The sequence below is a fragment of the Hylobates moloch genome, unplaced genomic scaffold, assembly GCF_009828535.3.
Source record: "Hylobates moloch isolate HMO894 unplaced genomic scaffold, HMol_V3 SCAFFOLD_16, whole genome shotgun sequence".
NCBI classification, from domain to species: Eukaryota; Metazoa; Chordata; class Mammalia; order Primates; family Hylobatidae; genus Hylobates; species Hylobates moloch.
The window spans coordinates 6,145,925-6,168,106 of NW_026652291.1; the positions used below are offsets into that span (position 1 = coordinate 6,145,925).

Here is a 22,182-nt window from a genome sequence, read left to right on the forward strand (position 1 = left end):
AGGGCCCTTATATTCTCAAGACCGAATCCTTCAAGCCATGGGAAACATCGCACTGGCCTTTCATTTGCTGTGTGAGCGAGCCAGCCCTAACTCCTTCTGGCAGCCCTACATTCAAACCCTCCCCAGTGAATATGACACTCCTCTCTACTTTGAAGAAGATGAAGTTCGGTATCTTCAGTCCACACAAGCTATACATGATGTCTTCAGCCAGTATAAAAACACAGCTCGACAGTACGCCTACTTCTATAAAGTCATCCAGGTGAGCAGCTGTTTGCAATTTAAGTATATATTTCACAGAGTGGGGAGGAAAGAGGAATTGAGTCCATAAATATTCCATTTGACGTCTTATTAAGGATACTTAAACATTTTACTTTTCAAATTGAAAATATAAAATACATTTCATTGTTTTTACAGAAATATCAGTGAAATGCGGTTACATACATATATCTGATTTCATCAGTATGTAGTGTTAATACAAGCAGCAGTTGTTCCTGAGTTATTGAAATCACTGTTTTTTTGTAAACAAAAGATCACAAGGAAATTTTAAAAGCCATAAAGCATATCTAATGCAATAAGTTATTCTGTGTATAAATTTTTCAAGAAAATGAATGTTAATTTTTTTCTATATATGTTAGTGTGAAATACTGACAGTTAATTTAGCAAATTATAACATTTACGTTTTTCAGCGTGTACTGTGTATTAATTTTAATTTGTTTTCAGTAAAAGTTTCTCATAGAAATCTCTATAAGGCCCCAAGTATTTGAATTACCTATGATGACACCTTTCTGTATTTTGGTGGTGTGGCCACTGTTATCTTTCATTTGCAGTTGAACAGCAGTCAGAAGGAATAGGGCCAGTGCCACAGTCCCCACCAGGACTGAGAGGTGGCATGGCTCCTTCTCCTGACTCTGCACAATCTGAATCACTCAAGAGTCAGCTCCTGGGCTGCTGTTCTTGAGATACGACAAGTGGGCAAGTGAACTAATTGCTCGCTTTCCTTGTCTTTGGGCGGTGTGACAACCTGAATTAGGTTTGATTTGGTTGTTCCTTAAATGGTCTATCCTTGCTATGTTTTATTTGCAAGAAGTGGTAACCTCATTTCATTGCTACAGGTGATACTGCTTTCCATTTATTATTTTCACTTTGTAGCATGCTTATTACACAAGAATGTTACACTCAGTTACGTCTCCTCCTCCAGCAAACACTTCAAATATGTCAAAAATTATATATGACTGTTGTCTTCACGTGGAAATCAATCACTTGGTTTTTCTAAACTTTAAACTTTAGGAAGTCATTAGGAATGGTCATACGGTATGTATATAGCTTTTATTTCAAGTTGGCTTAATTTAAAAACTATTGATGAAGCCAAATCAAAACTTTGCTTCTTCATATAGTGTGCACCTGCATTCCTGCAGCCTAAGGTTGGTTTGGCTCTTCATGACCTGGAAGGGTTATACTTTTATTCTTAGTTCTCAATGGTATATCTTTCGTGACTAAAGGTTAAGCTGACTTTAGTAGGTCTAAGTATTTGTCATTTTCTCTTAGTGGACAATGAACTACAAGCTGGCTCTTTTTACTAATGTGCCTCTAGTTTGCAAACACTGGTAGCCTGCTCTGAGAGGACTCTCTTCTGTTGGCAGGTTGGAGGGTCTAGGATGATGGCAGGTCTTCTGATAACCTGCTTGGTGTGAATGAGCTTTGGCTGTTTCGTTGTATTAACTGGTCTGTTTACTTTGGTATTAACTAAGTAGTGCAGCTTTGCTTCAAAATTTGATGAGATTTTCAATGGCTGTGAGTCACTAAAATACTCTGTTCATATAGATGGAACCATTTTTTGTCAATTTGTTTAAGAGCCAGGTCTCTTCATAACCCCCTGAAATAAACTGCCTTAGATGATGCTGAGATGCTAAGGGGATTAAATTATACCACCTTCTATGTAGTAAATGATGTCATTGTAAACATCTCAGGAATTAGAGAACATTCTAAAAGTAAACTCTTAATTGAGAAGTTTTCCCAAGAGTAATAAAATTCCTACATGACTAATAAGAACAATTTGTATAATTTATAATGAATACAAATATCCTTTTTAAAAACAACATTCTTAGAGCATTAATCTTTTTAAAGGAATTAGTCCTCTTTACTGAAAAATTTAGTCAACCACTATCAAATATGGAACATACAAATGTAAAATTACCAGGTAATCAAAGTCTGCATAGTTGATTATATTTTTTTGCAATTAAGTCAGTCTGAATATTTGAAAAAAGTAGAAATCAAACTGGTTACTTTTCTGTCAAAAGTATGAAACTGAGGAGAGCAAAATGTGTCTGGTCACACATGTAAGTTCTTTTATTTTATATCAGACTTTTTTTTTTTCCTTTTTTGAGACAGGGTCTTGCTGTGTCACCCAGGCTAGAGTGTAGTGGCATGATGACGGCTCACTGCACCCTCGACCTCCAGGCTCAAGCAATCCTCCCACCTCAGCCTCCCCAGTAGCTGGGACTATAGGCATGTGCCACCACGCCTGGCTAATTTTTTGTATTTTTTTGTAGAGATGGAGTTTCGCCATGTTGGTGAGGCTGGTCTTGAACTCCTAGAGTCAAGTGATCCGCCCACCTTGTCCTCCCAAAGTGCTGGGATTACAGGCATGAACCGCCTCACTCAGCCTGAAGACGTTTTTTATTGTTGAATTGGGAGTGTGGGGTACCACTGGCATCTAGGTTAGAGGTGCTGCTACACTTCTACATATAGGGCAGCCTCTACAACAAGGCATTTTCCAGCCCCAAATGTCAGAAGTGCTGAGGCTGAGAAACCCTGCTTTGTATTTATATACAGAACAAAGCACCTCAGATACCTATACGATTTAGAAAATCACAGTCCTTCCCGCCTAATGATTGGAAGCCTGAGGCCTACCAACACTGGTTGTGAGTGACTTTCACCATTTTCTCAGAATGTCTTCTCGTTAGCTGATTCCAGATCTCTTCCTGGCTGTAACTGCATGCTGTGGTGAGGAGAAGGTATTTCAGAGCACTTATTTGGTCACTGGCATTTAACACATATCCCTTCTTTTTTTTTTTTTTTTGAGACGGAGTCTCGCTTTGTCGCCCAGGCTGGAGTGCAGTGGCGCAATCTCGGCTCACTGCAAGCTCCGCCTCCCGGGTTCACGCCATTCTCCTGCCTCAGCCTCTCCAAGTAGCTGGGACTACAGGCGCCCGCCACCAGGCCCGGCTAATTTTTTTTTTTGTATTTTTAGTAGAGACGGGGTTTCATCATGGTCTCGATCTCCTGACCTCGTGATCCGCCCGCCTCGGCCTCCCAAAGTGCTGGGATTACAAGCGTGAGCCACCGCGCCCGGCCCACATATCCCTTCTTTTTAAGAACCTACAAATAAAAGACCAGGTTTAGAGATACTTGACTTATTAAGGATACAAATACAAGGGAACAAACACTGAAAAAATGTAAACCTAAGATTCAGGTTATAAAATCATGCAGATTTGGAGTAGTGGCTGAGTTGAGATCCTTGGCATTGCATGTTGAAAATGCAATACGCATGATGGGGTGGGGTCAGTTCTCCGTGTTAGCTGGAGGACTTCACAGGAAGGAGCATTTGAGTGATGGGAGGGAAGGAACCCTGGCCCCTGGGCCAAGCAGTCCTGACTGAGTGTGGTTAGGAAGAGTTGAAACAGCTGTATCCACTGTCCAAGTGAGAGACGCTGTGGCTGCGTGGAAAGAGCACATGCTTTGTAGTAAGACAAATCTGTATTGTATAGCTCTTTTGCTATTTACATATAATTTGGAATTAAATATAATTTGGAATTAGTTGCTTTACTTCTCTGAGTTTGTTTCCCAGTCTGTAAGATAAAAATATGAAGACCTGTTTTTTCGTGTGACCATTGTCAGCCCAAGTTGGATTGTTTATCAAAGCAACTAGCCTGGTGCCAGGCTATAGCACCTGTGGTTAATAGGAGTCAGTTTCCTCTGGGAAACTGTGGAAATGGTGGGGTGAAGCTCCCTCAGCAAGTGCTCTGTGGTAATTGAGAGGGCGGGCTCTGGAGCCAGCCTGCTAGGGCTGAAATCCCTGCAGCACCACTTAGAACTGTGCCATTTTTGGCCGGTCTCCGTGCCTTCCTTCCCGTATCTGTAAAGGGGGCTAATGGAGTGCCTGACTCCTAGGGTTGCTGAGCGAGCAGAGTGAGTTGATCCATGTGAGGCCCTTAGTACTGTGCCTAGCACACAGTGCTCATTGTAGAAATGCTCTGTTTATGCTATTACCATTTCGTGTTTGACTCTCAGGCCATGTTATTTGGTTTTGTTTTGTTTTGTTTTGTTTTAAATCACTTCTCCTTCTGTCCCTACGATATCTTATGTTAGTATTTCTTAGTGTTTTCTACTAAAACAAAACTCCTGGTGGCCAAAAATAACATTCCTGCAAGTCTAGGGGCTAAACCCGTAGTGACTCGTCACAAGCTCAAAGTTGCTGTCAAGCCTGGGCAACCCATCTCTACAAACAATTAGCCAGGTGTGGTGGCATACACCTGTAGTCCCAGCTACTCGGGAGGCTGAAGTGGGAGGTTGACTTGAGCCTAAGAGGTCAAGGCTGCAGTGAGCTATGGTCACACCACTGCATTCCAGCTTGGGCAACAGAGCAAGATCCTGTCTAAAAAAAAAAACATTTGCTTCCAAGATTCGTGTTTTTGTTGTTGGTTTTTGGACTTGTGTTTTTAAATCTTAAAAGTTCATGCAAATCATAATGTTTGCTATTTTTAAAACCATGTTAAGTGACTTACCATCAAGTCAGATGAGTATCGCAGGAAAACAACCCTGCTTTCTCCTAAGACCTTGGGTTGTCTCACGCTCCAGTGTGAAAAGCGCAGTCTTTACCTGTAGTAAGTGCCATTAAGCTGACCACGTGGGCAGTTCAGGTGTGGTTCTTTTTCAGAAGAAGAAAATGTGACAGTCACTTAACATTGGTAAAACTAAGTGGCTGAAGGGATCATTACGTATTGATAATACATAATAATGAGCTTTTTTTTTTTTTTTTTTGAGGTGGAGACTTGCTCTATCACCTAGGCTGGAGTGTGGTGGCATGATCTCGGCTCACTGCAACCTCCGCCTCCCGGGTTCAAGCAATTCTCCTGCCTCAGCCTCCTGAGTAGCTGGGATAACAGGTGCCCGCCACCACGCCCAGCAAATTTTTTGTATTTTTAGTAGAGACGGGGCTTCACCATGTTGGCCAGGCTAGTCTCGAACTCCTGATCTCTGGTGATCTGCCCGCCTCGGCCTCCCAAAGTGCTGGGATTACAGGCATGAGCCACCGCGCCCGGCCAATAATGAACTTTTGTAGAAAATTTCTAATGATTTAAAGTAAGTTCCTGTTGGAATAGGAGCTGTAAGCACCCTAGAATGAGGTGCACTGCTGTGACAGGAAGGAATAGGCTGTGGGCTAAGAGCTTTTGAATGAGGGTTCATGACAAAGCAAAACACACTTAAGCAAAAGTTATCTTTTTAAAAAACTGTCTTTTGAGTCTAGCTGTTTTTCTAGTTTTAGAATGTTCTCATCACTTCCAAAAGTCTTAAGTAATAAATTGGAGTGAACACAAATGTAAACATTGCATTGCTGTTGTTTTATAAGAGTGTCATATTTTCTCATCTCAGTACCAAACCATGTATCTTTCCCATGCTTTTCCAGGATCAGACGTTAGGCCTTTGCTCCTTTTAGTAGGTCACCTCATCAGTGCATTGTCACTCAGGGAGAGAGAGAGGATTATTACATCAGTTCCCAGTTCATATTCCATTACTGTGACCTGCTCTCAGTTTTTTTCTGTTTTCAGCATTGAGGCTGTTAACCTTTTCCAGGGTCATGGGGACCCTCTCCCCAGAGAAATGAACTTGCAGATCATTTGGCAGGGTGCTCCAAATTCAAGAACCTCATTTGCAATTTTTATCTGTGATTTCCCATTTAAAATAGTTTTCTTGGGGGCCTGCACCAAACTCTGCATGTGAACTGAAACCTATTTTTTTCCCCCCGGATCTGCCTGCTGGCTCGGAGGTCTGCAGGCCATGGCTTGCAGCCCCTGTCTCTGGGTACTTTGGGAGTGACAGCAAGCACGATTCAGTTCTGTGCATCCCTGGTGGTGATTCTGGTTTTTGGGAGAGGAGCATGGAGAAGTGATAATAGTCCATGCAACCTTACAGCTTGCTTCAGGCTTTTAGGGTTTTTAATTCTAAAAGCACCAGTACTAACTTTGGTATTTATACATCTCTTCATGTCGATTTCTCTGTATTGCATTTTTTATTTATTGTTTTTCTCTCTTTGGTGGTGGTTGCCTGAAAACTAGAAAAATAATTTTCTGTGCTCTGTCCTCCCAGCAGATTTCCTTGATCCAGGACCTTTTAGTGTGGGCACTTAGTGCAGATCACCATCTGTCTTTAACGTGCCTTTATAGTTTGTTTAAAACAAAAGTCTTGGGCTGGGCGCAGTGGCTCACGCCTGTAATCCCAACACTCTGGGAGGCCAAGGCGGGCAGATCACGAGGTCCAGAGTTTGAGACAAGCCTGGCCAACATGGTGAAACCTCATCTCTACTGAGAATACAAAAATTAGCCGGGCGTGGTGGAGTGTGACTGTAATCCCAGCTACTTGGGAGGGTGAGGCAGGAGAATTGCTTGAACCGGGGAGGCAGAGGTTGCAGTGAGCCGAGCTCGTGCCACTGCACTCTAGCCTGGGCGACAGAGCAAGACTCCGTTTTGGGAAAAACAAACAAACAAACAAAAAACAAAGTCTTTCTGGGCCCCTGCTCTTCCTCATGTGTATGGTAGGGGCTTGGGCTTTACGAGTTTTGAGGAGTCCTTCCAGTTTTTACATTGCAAAATGTAAAACACCTGTATGAACACCTGAAGGCTACATACAGTATATGTCAAATATCTTCTTCTTGACATCTTCTTCATGAGATGTTTGACACACACTGTATGTATCCTTCAGGTGTTCAACAGATGATAGTGTGTAACCAGAAGCCTCAAGCTCCAGGAATTTTGAGAGCATTCGTTGTATTAAGATACAGCACCTGGGCCAGGTGTGGTGGCTCACGCCTGTAATCCCAACACTCTGGGAGTCTGAAGTGGGAGGATGGCTTGAGTTCAGGAGTTAGAGACCAGTCTGGGCAACATGGCAAAATCCCGTCTCTACTAAAAATACAAAAAATAGCTAGGCATGGTGGCGCATGCCTATAGTTCCAGCTACTTGGGAGGCTGAGACAGGAGAATCACTTAGACACAGGAAGTTGAGGCTGCAGTGAGCCGTGATCACACCACTGCACTCCAACCCTAACCCTAATCCAGCGACAGAGCGATACCCTGTCTCAAAAAAAGAAAAAAAGAAAAAAGATGCAGCACCTGCTGGTGAAACATCATACTGCAGCTTGATGGTTGAGGAGTGTCTACCACCCAAACTCCAGAAGCTAAGTTTGGAAATTGTGGCTGAGCCAAAGGCTAGAAGAGGCTTGTATGAAATGGAGCTAAAATTTATGTCAGTTTGTGAAACAGAGGCCAGGGAAGAAGAGAGGGCTCATGGTGGAAGGCTGAACTTGGCATTTAAAACTGTTGCAACTTTAACCCTATAAAAATACTAACAGATCAGAACATACTAAAGTTCAGCTGTAAGTTCAGACTTTTGCATGGAAACGGATGACCAGTTTTGTGATAGAAATAAGTGGAAAAGTAGGGTTTGGCTTAAACCCTACTTTGAAGTACTATAATTGTGTGAAAGCAAAGTATATCCTATCAGATTTTACTTACCTTAACATAGTTGAATGATTAGCTCAGATGTTTTTCATCTATGCCGATGAAAAAGAAATTAATAGACCCTGTGAATGAACTGTTTATTTGATAATCAGTACCATGTAATGGGCCCGGTGCTGTAACGTGGGGCACCAGCTTGTCTGAAGATTAGCTCATCTTAGAGACATGTACATTTTTCTATGTTGTTGAGATTGAATATAATGCTTTTTAAGTAAATGCAAGCATACAGGGTTTAACGGAATAGAGGCATATCTCTTAAATTGATTACTACTATTTTTCAGTTGATCTCATCACTTAAGTGATTTGTCACACCTTACTTGGATTTCTTCTTTTGTGTTGATCCAACCATTTGAGAAGTGCAGGGGAAGGTATGGAGATGGAGAAACTCATATGTGTATCAACTGCCATGCATTTTGTTTCGAGGCAAGCATCATTGCAGCAGCCTCCCCCTTTTCCTGCCTTATGCTTCAGGATGGAGTAAGGCAATTTCAAGTTGGCCATCTTCCTCGAATAGGCAACTCCTACCTAGCCAGAGCTGAGTGGCAGAAGAGACAAGCAGCCATGTTCACAACTTACTGTTGCTGCAGCCTGTCTCTGAAAACAGGGCCCGCCAAGAGGCAGAGGAAGATGTCACTTTTGGTTCTTGGCATCCTGTGGCAGTTGTGGCTAAATACAAACATTTCCCGCTGTTCTACTTGTCTCTGACAGAGCTACACAAGAATAGCACAAGATGTGAATTTCCAGAGATGTATTTAGCCTATGTTTTCATAAAGCTCTCATCTACATTTAGAACTCTGATAATACATGAGGCCTTCAGGAATGTGTACCAAATTAGAGTGAAAACCTCTGGGCATCAGCTTAAAGATCCCAAGGCCCTGAAATTCACGGAAAGGGTTTAGACGCTCAGTAGCATACGCTGTATATAGCTACATGTCCTTTAGCACTGTAAGGGAAAATACACATATGCTTTATATAACTTTGACTCCTCTGGTGGCATAGGTTGTATTCAGCAGTGTCCCAGTTTATGCACAGATTGTATTCCAAATTGTCACTCTGAGTTGGCATGGGGCTCCTCTCCCTATTCAGCTTCTTCTATTCTGTTGGTTTCTCTTAAGTGTGAGGTATCACACCAGGGATAGGGACTAGTGTTTCTGGGGATATGAAGTTTGTTTGTTTGTTTGTTTGTTTTTTAACTTTTTATTTTGAAATTATTTTAGACTTACAAAACAGTTGCAAAATTTGTGCACAGAACTCCTGTGTACACTTCACCTAGCTTCACTTAAAGTTAACATCTTAGACAACCTTCAGTTTAATGATCTAAACCAGGAAGTCAACCTTGGTACAGTACTATTAACTGATCTGCAGACCTTATTTGAATTTCACCAGTTGTCCTGGCATTAATGCCGTTTTTTCCCTTCCAGAATCCCATATTGCATTCAGTTGTCGAATCTTCTCAAATCACTTCCAGCCTGGGATAGTTCCTTGGTCTCTCCTTGTCTTTTATGACCCTGGCACTTTTGAAGAATACTGCTGGCCTGGCCGGTTACTTTGTAGATGTCCCTCAATATGCATTTGTTGGATATTTTATCATGTGTAGACTGAAATTATGCATTTTGTGCAAGAATACCATGGAAGTAAAGTGTGTTCTTCTCAGGGAATACATGAATCAATATGTCTTTTTGGTTTTTCCATCAGAAGTTACTGTTTTTCTGTTATAATTAATGAATACCTTATGAATACCTTATAGAAAGATACTTTGAGACTATGCAAATATCCTGTTTCTCACCATCCTTTCACCCACTGGTTTTTGTATCTATCATGATTTTTGTCTGTAATAGTTACTACTGTAGTGTTTGCCAAGTGGTGATTTTCTGTCTCTGTTATTTCTTCTACATGCATTCATTGGAATTTTACTAAAAGGAAGAGCTGTCCCTTCTTCCACATTTATTTACTTATTCAGCTATTCATATCAGTATGATATGGATATTTATTTTATTTGATAGACTATGTAATCCATTACTGTATATTTGATACAAAAATTGTTTTAGATGGCTCTTCATGTAAAGATACCTGATTTCCTTGTCACTTATAATTTGAGAGTATGTGTCTTGTGCAGTTTTTGCATGGATTACTTAATAAAAAATTGCTGAAATTGATGCATAACACAGCAGATAATTTATAAAGTTCACTTGGCCTCAGAGTTCAAAGAGTGTCTGTGGCCACTGCTTCCTGTGTGCCATTTTCCTGACCTCAGTTTCACTTAAATGTTTCCCTAGAAGCAAACATGTTCCATATGTGACATTTTTTGTTCTCAGTCAACTTCATGGTAACATTACATCTGCTGACTGAGGGGTATGAGCTACAAATTGAGGAGGGACGGAATAGAGTCAAAGATGATGGTGAGGGTACAAGGCGGTCAGTTTCATAGGCCGGAGGTGTTGAGGTTGATGAGCCGTGAATCTAGATTTAATCCTTGCATTCTGTGGTCATGGGAACTAGGTAGATACTATGGGGCATAGAAGGGAAAGAATGATGTCTGTTTTCAGGTTGTTCATCTGGATTGGCTGGAGGACTTTTCCAGTGAGGTAAGTAGCATTCTTCACAGTGTGCCCCTGGAACTGTTCTGTCGGAGTGGCTCTTTTCCACGTCATAGGAAACCCGTGGCTGCAGATGGAAGACACTGCGTGAGAAGGGGGCTGAAGCTGTGCTGAGAGCTGCAGACGACGCTTTTGCCACTGCCACTGTAACGAGGACTGGATTCAGTGAGAGTGACTCTCCCTGGTGCAGTGTCGGCTCTCTTCTCAGGCTTTGATCCTTACCCGGTGAGGGAGTTTGAGTCCTCATTTTTCAAACGGGGAATGGGAGAAGTTGAGCAGCCTGCCGGAGGCCTGTGGTACCTGCACCCTGGAACTGGACTCCAAGCAGGTCTGTTAGACACAAAGCCTGTGCTCCTAGCCGCAGGGGCTCACCAAACCACTGTCTTAGTCTTTAAGGTCGTGTCTGGTCTTAATTTTGGAACAAAGAAATAGTCTTGTTTTAAGGGCAGAGCAATCTTATTTAAAATCTCCTCTCTTGCGCTGGTGTTTCACAGAAAGCTGGGTGTGGCCCTGCTGACTGAGGACTGTGGGCCTGTCAGTCCAGCCTGTGAGCTTCCTGGCAGTCTCTTCCAGCTCCCTAAAGAAGATCGCTCCAGCTCTTCGTTTTACTCTGTGTTGGGATTGAAAGATACTCGTTCTTAGAGGAAGTAATAAGCATATTTGCTTTTTTTCCCCCAAGCTATGAGGAAGCTGGTTGTGCTCCATTTTTTTTAATTGTTATCCTTACAGGTTCAACTTATTTAATGATACAAAGACTGAAAAAACTAGGACTTAGGACATCAGTCCAGGCTTGCCTGTTCTCTAGAGAGTTGCCGGTGCCTTTATAAAGTTTGGTAGAGCCACTGGCTGTCTTGGTGAAATGCCCTGACCTATGACCTTGCTTGTTCCTGATAGCTGACCTTGAGATTAATTTGTGTTCAATGTGTAAGCACTGCCTTCATTGTGTCCTATTTAAGGTTTCCAATTTTTTAAATTACTCATTCTAAACACGTATCTCATTTTCATCATTTCCATAAATGAAAACTGTAGCTATGTCATTTAAAAAATCTGTGCTTTTAACTATGTTCTTGTTTTGTAAATGTTATAGATCACATATAGAAACTTCACCTTCTGTGAATTTAGTGTTCTTCATTTTTTCTATTTTGTCCAGCTTTAGTTCCAGTGGCTTTTCGGGGGCTGAAGAAATGAAATGGGCCGGGTGTGGTGGCTCACGCCTGTAATCCCAGCGCTTTGGGAGGCTGAGGTGGGCAGATCACCTAAGGTTGGGAGTTTGAGGCCAGCCTGGCCAGCATGGTGAAACCCCGTCTCTACTAAAAAAATACAAAAATTAGCTGGGCGTGGTGGCGTGCACCTGTAGTCCCAGCTACTTGGGAGGCTGAGGCATGAGAATCACTTGAACCCGGGAGGCAGAGTTGCAGTGAGCCAAGATTGCACCACTGAACTCTAGCCTGGGCGACAGAGTGAGACTCTGTCTCAAAAAAAAAAAAATAAATAAATAAAGAAATGCTTTTTCTCTGTCCTTGGAGCTCTGCCTGGGGTCTTCTTGGTGGTGTGTGTCCCTGCCTTGGAGCCTGGGGGAGGGTGCCCCTAGCGTACACTGGTGTGTCCACCTGAGGTGGGTTTGAGTTCCCAGGTCAGACCCCAGCATCTGCATCCTGCCTTGGGGACTGGCAACACTTCTGCTCTGTCTTCCCTGCTGACCCTTCTCACTGGAAGCCCTCCTGTTAAGCCATGGCCTTCCTCCTCTTCCTCATCTCTTTACCTGACTGCGGTCCTTGGCCCTTTTAGGAAAACTGTTGCTTTTGTCAATCAGTTTGGGAGCTGATGTCCAGCACAGTGATGCACGTTGTCCCCAGCCTTCCACCTTACCTGTGACGTAGCTGTTTGCATGGGAGTAGAGGCACCCATAGGGGCGTGGAAAACAGACTTAAAGGGCAAACAGTTACCATGGAGTCCCAAGTGATATAATGTGGGGCTGGCATCCTCACCAAGGAAGTTTAGGCAATGCCCGCTATGGGCCGAGCACTGTAAGACTTTTCTTACTTTCTCTTCTTATATAAGGAGGTGTCTGGAACTATACCTTCCTAGAATAATCTGAGACAGAATTAACCAAATTAGAAGAAACCGCCAATACCAGGTCTAGGCTGTCATTGATAGTTTAATTTGTGTACTGAGGTCAGAATAGAGGCCAGAAATACAGGGCTTCCTCCTAAGATGGTGTTCCTTGGCGCCTCCAAATGCCAGTGGTGGGCTGAGGGCCCTGACAGAGGCTCCCTAACCCTCACCGTTCCTCCAGAGCTGGGCATTGTCCCCATTTTATAAGCGAGGAAGCGGGTGTAGGAACAGGAAAGCTCGCCAGAGCCACTGAGTAAGCCCAGTGAAGACGGAAGCTCAGACCTGTCTGACCCTAGACACAGTTTTTCCTGTCTCCTCTGTCTCCACAGGCCTGCCCCGTTATGTGATTACTTCTCTCCCCTACTCCAGTCCCAGCTTTACTTGTCCTGGGCCCTCCCTATGAGTCTGATCAATAAGAGCTTTGTGAAAATACCTAGAAGTTTAAAAACAAAAGAAACTTCAAGAAATTCCTTTTTGAAACCTGCTTTAAAACAAAACAAAACCTAAGATCTTCCGTGAGTAGATTCTCTATCCTCTGGGACAGGATTTTTAGACCTTGTTTTTGTTTTTAATCTGTATGATAGAAGAGGGAACCTGCTAATGTTTTTGAGGTGACCCTAAGTACCCTTATGAGAACACTTCCACATTACACACATTTGTAATCGCTCACATTCGTTGTTATTGGTGTACCCACACTCTGGTGTCCCTGAAGAATTGTGCCGTTTTTGTAATTTCTTCTGCTCTAAATGGTTTAGACTGCAGCTATCCTGTGGCCACCCTTTGTAGCTATAATCTACTCTCAAGGAAGAAAACGGAGGTGATAAAAGCACAAAAAGGGGGAAGGGGTTAGAGGAACCTCCAGGACATCAGTTATTATTAATATGTAACTTTGAATCTGAGTCTGGGACCTCTCAGCAGCCCAGTGTGGAAGCACAGTTGTGACTTTTCACCCCTGCTGCATTTTAATATCAAGTGGATAGTAGATGGCTTAACTTTAGTTGAACTTGAGTGAATTTATAGTGAGTTGGTGAAATGATTGCCTTAACAGAAATGCTGGTGCTGATGGATCTTTGTAGACAGAGAGTGAGGGCGTAGTATATTCTGTTGCCGTTAGTTTATAAGGTGCCATTGATGAGACCACGTTCAGGTCCAGTCTCTCTGATTTGTTCGAATTTGAGAGCCTGAGTATTGGTGAGGCTTGGCTGCCAGTATTCATTTGGGATATTTGCCAAGGAGGATTAGATAGCTTTCTGCATTTGCGTCGCATATTACCTCTACCTGGAATTGATACAGCCTGAACACTGTTTTTGAATATTTTTTGCTTCATTTGAGTCCTTATGAGCTTGCAGCCCACTCCAGGTGGGCCATATCTTTTACCATCATGGCCTTTTTAAAAAAACGTTCCTTCTCTTATTTTTACATTTTTTCAAGATGGTTAAAAACATTTTCTTTAATTGACAAATGATAATTGTACATATTCATGACATACATCTTTTTTTTTTTTTTTTTTTGAGACAAAGTCTAGCACTATTACCCAGGCTGGTGTGCAGTGGCTCAGTCTCGGCTCACTGCAGCCTCCACCTTCCAGGCTCAAGCCATCTTCCCACATCATCGTGCACCAACATGCCCAGCTGATTTTTATATTTTTTGTAGAGATGAGTTTTTGCCATGTTGCTCAGGCTGGTCTCAAATTCATGAGCTCAAGCGATCCTCCCGCTTCGGCCTCCCAACGTGCAGGGATTACAGGTGTGAACCTGGCCCATTGGTGATGTTTTGATACATATAATGTGTAAGATCATATCAGGTGGATAATTAGCATATCCGTCATCTCAGTTTTTCATTTCTTCGTGTCGGGAATGTTCAGTATCCTCGCTATCTGAAACTATAAAGTGTGTTAATGTTAACTATGGCCATCCTACAGTGCCATAGGACAAAAATGTGGAACTCTTCACTGGTTTGTGTGTCATCCTTGCGCAGGTGCCATGCTCATCTTCCCAGTATTATTCCAGTTTTAGTATATGTGCTGCCTAAGTGAGCACGGAAATTCATTTTAGCTGTAAGTTTGTGCTGGGCAGATTATCCAATAAAAGTGCCCTTGTAATCTAATAGTTCTGAAGTAGCCTTGTGAATGGCAGATCTCCTGACTGCCCTGTCTGTTCTGCACCCAGCCTTCCAGCTTTGCCTTTTCCACTGATGTTTTTGTGGGATGCAGTGGACCCCAGAAGAACAGTACCTCAGATTTCAAGCTTGTGACCCACTAGCTCAGCCTGGCCAGGTTAAATATTAGGTTCCCTGTAGAAAGGGTCTGTGAATGTCTGCCAACCAGGCTGCGTGGGAGCAAAGAAGGTGATGTCTGTGACAGGCCCAGCACTCGGATTGAGTCCTGCACTGATACAGGAGCTGTGTACTCAGCAGTGTAGTCCTGGCCTCCTTCCAGGAGTCATGGCCCTGCTCAAGATCTGATTTTGCAAGGCAGCCCTTTCCAGTGCGAGAAGACTATAGTTAGAAAGCCATTCCTTATATTGAGGCAAAATAGGCCTCCCTGTAACCTTCATCTTACAGTTTTGTTTCTGGTTTTTAGAGCAAGAGAGTCAATCTCATCTGCAGCATGAGAGTTCTTTTTACTCACCAGTGAAGTATTTATAACCTCTGTCAGGCACCTGCTTGGAATTACGGGTTTACACAATTAATCAGAATAAATCCTGTCTTCCAAAGCTTACATTCTAATCATATATAATTCAGTAAAAAGTGATGTCAGGACACAGATTAAAAACAAAATCATGGGGCCGGGCACAGTGGCTCACGCCTGTAATCCCAGCACTTTGGGAGGCCAAGGTGGGCGGATCACTTGAGGTCAGGAGTTTGAGACCAGCCTGGCCAACATGGTGAAACCCCATCTCTACTAAAAATGCAAAAATCACCTAGGCATGGTGCATCCGCCTGTAATCGCAGCTACGTGAGAGGTTGAGGCAGGAGAATCGCTTGAACCCGGGAGGCAGAGGTTTGAACTGAGATTGCGCCACTGCACTCCAGCCTGGGCGACAGAGTGACACTCCATCTCAAAAAAAAAAAAATCATGGGAGTTCAGAGAAGGAAGATTGCTTTATGGAGAAATTTGAGGAGGTTTTATTTTTGTTTTTAAAGGGAAAAGTGGCATTTGGAGAAAATGATCATGATGTAAAAACCCACATTTGTTTAGATCCTTATAAAATGTGTTCACGTCCAGCTTCACAGCTCGCCGTCACAATAACCTTGTAATATAGGTGTGTAACTCTCCCTATCAGAAGATAAGAAAATGAGACTCAAAGGGGCAGCTTGGCCAAGGCAAATGGGGTCTGTGCCACAACATCAGCGCCCCTGTCCGTGTCAGGGTGTGTGGTTGGTGGGCGTTCTTTGGGCCGCTGTTCCAGTGTCTTAGAGATGTGCCTGGATATTCGCTCCCCTCTTGCCTGGCAGTCAGTACCTGTCAGCACGTACATTTGACTCTTGAACAGCACGGGGCAGTGATGCTGACCCCACCCCATGCAGCTGAAATCCATGTAACTTCTAACTTTTCAAAACTTAGCTACTAATAACTACTGTTGACCAGAGGCCTTACCAGTAACGCAAACAGTTGATTAACACATATGTTGTCTGCTAAATGTATTATATACTGTATTACAATAAAGTAAGCTGGAGAAAAGAAAACATTATTAAGAAAATCATAAGGAAGAGAAAATACATTTCCTGTTCATTAGTGGGAGTGGGTTATCATCAAGGTCTTCATCTTCGTCATCGTCACATTGAGTAAGAGGAGAAGGAGGAGAAGGGTGGGTCTTGCTGTCTCAGGAGTGGCAGATCTGGAAGAAAATCTATGTATAAGTGGACCCACTCAGTTCACACCCGTGTGATTCGAGGGTCACTTGTGTATTCCTTCATTTGTCTGTCTGTCTTCCCAACTTGAATGTAAGCCCACGGAGGACAAGGACTTTGCTTCATTCTCATCTAGAATGTGCCCAACACAGAGATGGTGCTCTGTAATTGTCTTTTGAATGAATAAAACACTCAGTAGCCAAAACAGCAAACAACTAACATTTGATAAAACTCAGCCAGAAACTGTGTATTTAATTTCATTCTTTTAATAACCCAATGAGAAGGTATGATTACTTTTATTTTACTGAGAAACTGAGACTCCCTGAAGTTTCACAGCCGGGAAGTGGCTAGGTTGGGGCTGATTCAGATCTGATGCAGAGCTGGTGTGCTCAGTCAGTGTGCTGTGTCCTCCACGGCCGCTTCATAGTCAGAATTCATGCCGTGGGCGTCTGCGCACCAGAGGTCATGAGTTTTGGTCTGGAGAGATTGGGACTGTTTAAAATGCCTGGGGGCTTTCTTACCATGATTTCTCTCACTTTAGATACATTTTCCTTAGCCACGACTCCATCACCCAGTCCTGGCCACTCTTCTTTCTTCCAAAGGGTCCCTGTGCTCTTGACCTCCTCAATGTAGCTCCACCAAGGGGCTCTTTTTGGAATATAAATAGTAGTCCATGTCTCCCCACTGACCTTTCCTTACACTTAGAACAAACAGAGGGTTCGGCTGCCCAGATGGCCCTGCCCCTGCTGCGGCCTCATCAGGGGCCGCTTCCTCCCTCACTGCAGTCCACTCCCTCTGGCGGTGATGAGGGCCCAGGACTCGCCAGCCTCTTCTCCTCAGGACTTTGCTGTGGACCCCCTTCCTGCCTGCCGCAGGCTTCCCTGGGTTCTTCTAGCCTCGGCATAGAGTCTCTTCTGACCGTGAAGACCCCCTGACGTCTGTGCTAGCGTGCTGTTTTGTCCTCTTGCAGATGTGTCGCTGCCTGTGATTGCTTTTGTGTTTGTCATCTGTCCCCTTCCCTGGAGTTTGAGCTTTACGAGTGGGGCCTTTCTCTCCTTGGGCACCACTGTGGCACTGCTGCCTGGCCTAGTGCCTGTCACACAGAAGGGCTCAAGCAGCACTGGTTGAATGGGGAACTGATTGCCTTGTTCTCCACGTGTAAGTCACGTGTGGCCAGGCTCTCTGAGGGCTGTGAGCCCTCTGTGCATACAGAAGCACTTGATTAGGTCCTGTGGTTCAGTCGTAAGTGCTATAAGGAGATATAAAAGGAGTGAGGTCCAGCCCATCCGCCACACCCCATGCTGGGTCCCCACTGGGCTGGGGCCCTCATAGACAGACAACTTTTCCCAGTTTGTACAAAGGTCCCTCTTAGACACTTTTGTCCCTCTATGACGGGTTTACCCCTACTGGGATGAATGCTAAACCTGAGAGGAGTCTGCAACAGCTTAGGTGAGGATTGCCGAGGGTGTGACAGCGTACTGCCACTCTGCTCACAGGCCTCATTGGCCCTGAGCATCAGCGTTCCTGTCCTTTCTTTGTCTTCTGAGAGATGAATTCACAGTGAGGGAGGAATTTATCAGATCCTTAGCTTTTATTAGATTTAATCGAGCAGCTCTCCAGATAACTGGCCTGTGTTCTCTTGGGCTGTTGTATTTTTCTGTTTTTTTTTTTTTTTTTTTTTTAAGTGCTTTCTGTATTCTCCAAAAGATGGGGTGATGTGAAATATACTCCCACATCACTGTCAAGCCCCTTTTGTTCTTTTTTTTCTCACCCAGTGTTCCCTACAAGGCCTCTTACCCCCTCCAGATTCTGAGAGCTCTCTTCAGGTGCACCCTATGCCCTCTTTCTGCACCTTCTTACTGGCTCTGCTTTAAACGCACAAGCTTCCATTGCTACGTTCCACCCCTGAGTCCTCCAGCCAGGGCTCACTGACCTCAGTGAGACTTAGATTCATTCTCTGAGCTGTTCCAGTGAATCGCCCTCCCCTGCGCATGGTGTAGACACCGGAGGCTGTGTATATTGCTCCTGACCCTCTCCCCTACTGGCTCTACTGGAAATTACTGGGTATTTCCACTTCGCACGTGTAGTGAAATGCGATTATCGACAGTTCGAGCCTGAATTGTGGTTTTGGAGAGCTGCTACTTTTAGGCCCACCTGTGTTGTTTAGTCCCTGAGCTTGGTCACGTGTTAATGATTTGAGTAATTTTGTCATTTTGCAAATCAACTTTATTCTTTCAGCTTAAAGGAAAAAGTGAGTTCTAAAAATTAGTAATAGAAAACATAGCATGGATACTGTGTTTATTTTTATTTACATTCAGTCTCATTGGGAAAAACATAGTAACATTCATATTCTTTTAAAAAGAAGTCAAATTACTACTTATTGAAAATATTTTCTGCTGGGCTTGGTGGTTCACGCCTGTAATCCCAGCACTTTGGGAGGCCAGGGCAGGGAGCTCACTTTAGCCCAGGAGTTCAAGACCAGCCTGGGTAACATGGTGAAACCCCAACATGGTGAAACCCTGTCTCTAAAAAAAAAAAAAAATACAAAAAGATTACCTGGGCATGGTGACGTGTGCCTGTAGAGCTACTTAGCAGACTGAGGTGAGAGGATGGTTTGAGCCCAGGAGGTGATGGTTGCAGTGAGCCAAGATTGTGCCACCATACTCTAGCCTGGGTGACAAAGCCAGACCCTGTCTCAAAAAATAAATATTTAAACGTATAAATACATATATGTATAAAAAATATAAATACATATAAATATATAAAGATATATACTTACATATTTATATATGTATATATAATATAAATGTTTATATTTTTAATACATAAATATGTTTTATATATTTATATATAAATATATGTATTTCAGAATATATATGTAATGAGTTTTGCTGAATGCTTCTCCTGTGGTTCAGTCATAGGTGCTATAAGGAGATATAAAATCAGCATGAGGTCCTTGCCTTCTAGAAGTTTATCATTGGAAATAGAAGGAAAACAAACAGGAAATGTTGACGAGCAAAAGTGGTAAACTGAGGCAGTGCTCTGCTGATCTCTTATGAAGCTTGGGGCAGGTGATACCTGAGTGGGGCTTGAAAGGCAAAGTTGTCTGGCTGGAGGAAATAGGTCAGCAGCAGTCTGGAGTTGGGGGTGAAAAGGGCATGTGTGGAAGAGCTTGAGAAGAGCAGCCTTTGCCTCTCAGAGGGCACAGCCCTGGAGCTGAGAAGCCTGTTGTGGATTTCCAGCAGGAGCTGCTCCCGTGAGTCTGTCGCCTGAATCTCCCAGGGGTGCCTGTAGCGCCTGTGGCTCCGGCCAAAGTTGGGATCAAGTGGCTGCTGCTTTAGCAGTTCTCTTTGTGTGATACCTGCAGAAGCTTGGATGCCCTGAGCCTCAGTTTCCATATTTACAATCTACCCTCTCTGACAGACTTGTGAATATAGCTGAGCTATAATGAATATAAATATGTTTTTTAAGTACAATCATTCTTCTAATGTAATTAACCTGAAGCTGGATGTGAGCACCTTCCTATGATGTTGGAAAGCAAAGTCCCTGTATTGGATGTAAAAGGCAACAAGATGAAACAGAAAGGCCTGTTCACAGTGAGAGGGAGAGGACTAGGTCCTGAAGAGCCTCCAGCAAGCCTTACCCGGTAGTTGGGATCTTATCCTGCAGGGGACACATGGTCAGACTGGCACTGGTTTGGTTGCTTGCTTAATGACAACCCCAGTGGCAGGGAGGTGGACAGTTTGGAGGCCATAAGACTACTTAGCCTGGTGAATCCGAGAAGTACTTACAGGTAGAATTGACAGGATCTGGTGACAAACTGGATGTGAAGAGTTTGGGAGATAAGGACGATCTTGAGGATTCTGGAATAAATTGGTTTTAAGTTTACCTTGCTCATAACATGACATTACTAACCTTTCTCTGTTTTGAAGCTTTATGGTCTTAGAAAGGAAGTCTTCAATGCTAAATTCCTAGCTTATTCTAACTTGTCTAAACCAGAGACACACCACAGATAATCTACTATGCTTTGCATCCGAGCTTTCAGTTCAGACAGGTTTATTTTATTCTTTGGAATATATATTTGAAACCTTTTGTATGCAAAAGTCAAGCCTGGAGCAAATTTTTATTCTTAAATTATAAGCTTGTGAAAGTGAAGGTTTTAATGGAAGTGCTCACCCAACCTTAACCGTAGTGACACACACATAGTAGCATGTCTGAACGAAAAGCTGTCAGAAAGAGCAGATTTCAGTTTAAATATATCAGTGATTTCAAGACCAGCTCTAATGAGTTTCAGAACCTTTGTGTCAGTCTCATGTTTTTTCCTTAAATGCTCTGAAATCATTTAAAATTAATAAGCCAGTTTTTATTTGATAGAGTTTACAACAGAAATGCTGCCATCGGCTTTGAAGTCCTTGTTCTTGTGTGGTCTTTAAAGTGAATTAGTGGCTGTGGTTTCTGGAACCAGAAGGAGGTTGGCTTCTCATTAATGGGCATGTAGACTGACCTGAGGGACTGCTTATGTACAGTTAACTGATATCTAAATGCAGATACTGCATCAAGTGAATGTAGGTGATGTAGTGACAAAGGAAGAATTTCAGTTAATGTAGATGTGAAATGGAGTTTCTTTGAGTTACTGAAGCGTTGAGCCAAGTTACATTGAGGCTTTTGAAATGGTATTTCAAAACTGAAAGAGATTTATTGAGATGAATCAATCTTTCTGTGTGTCACACACACACACACATATACACATACAGGCATGCACAAGCATCATATCACACAGTCACACAGTCACGCACAAGTTTCACTGATCTAGTGCCGTTTCTTTTTTGGCAGTTACCTGTTATCAAGCACCACTGACGTGTGAAGAACGTCGTTAGGTGCTGGGATTGCAGAGAGGTGCTGGTGTAGTTTCCATTTGCAAGGAGCATTCAATCTAGTGGAAAACCAAATGCGGTACATAATGTAATCACATTGAGGGGTTGGCAGAGTAGCCCAGAGGCAGGGAAAGCAGCAGAAAGAGTGGGAGTAGGGAAGACTTCACAGAGGTGGGACTGGTCACTGACCCCTGAAGAGGACGTAGGAGTTTCCCTGGTGGAGGGTAGAGGGCACAGCATGGCCACGCAGTGGGACTGGAGTGTGATGTGCACAGGGAGGTGGCAAGGTAGACATGCTGGAAGGGAGGGAACAGAACTCTTGAGGTAGCACTTTACTCAATGCCAGGATCCGCATTAACACAATTCCACCGAATCCTCCGCATGCCTGTGAGGTCTGGGTACTTCTCATTTGACAGTGAGGAAATTGAGGCCTATTTGCTGGCCTGTCTCTTTCAGGACCTCAGTTCATACCTAGTTGGTGATAATCCCTGTACTTAATCTCATATCTAACTGAACTATCTTCTCTATCCACTGTACTGTGCTGACTTTATCTTGTAACCATGGGAGCTGGTCATTCATTCCATAAACATTTATTGAGACCTTCTGCTCACCTACTGCTGATTTACATTTCTGCACAAGCTGTGGAAATGTTTTAAGCAGTGGAGGGAGGTGCTCAGGAATCTTGCTAAAAGGGGAGGACTTAAACCGGTGCTGGCACGTAGTAAGAACCCAGGGAACACTTACTGGATAAAAAAATACAACTCCTGTGTGGGGCCACGAGTAGTAGTGACTGTGTTGTTTGCAAGGTCAACACTTTTCAGCACAGTGCTAGATTTTTCTGGTGTGTGGGTAGGTACTTCCTTCCTGGAGAGGCTGCCGAGAGGAATTAAAAGCACCGTAAGAACATGACAGTGGACCGAAGCAAATTTGCATTAAGAAAAGGCCATTCCA

General features: G+C 43.3%; 1 protein-coding gene and 1 non-coding gene across 4 annotated transcripts in view; one reads left to right on the plus strand and one right to left on the minus strand.

Annotated features, from left to right (window-relative positions):
* The window catches only part of SETD3 (SET domain containing 3, actin N3(tau)-histidine methyltransferase), an 85,365-nt gene that overhangs the window by 22,413 nt on the left and 40,770 nt on the right, over nt 1-22,182 (plus strand). For all 3 annotated transcript variants that reach the window (XR_004244557.2, XR_004244556.2, XM_032134824.2), the window contains exon 6: nt 3-259. Coding sequence is in view for 1 of the 3 variants with exons in the window: in XM_032134824.2 (XP_031990715.1) it covers nt 3-259 (257 nt within the window). In the remaining 2 variants the exon portion in view is untranslated. The remainder of the gene's footprint in view (nt 1-2; nt 260-22,182) is intronic.
* LOC116456524 (U6 spliceosomal RNA) lies at nt 14,438-14,544 on the minus strand. Its single transcript, XR_004244735.1, has one exon. It is a non-coding gene; the product is annotated as a U6 spliceosomal RNA (small nuclear RNA).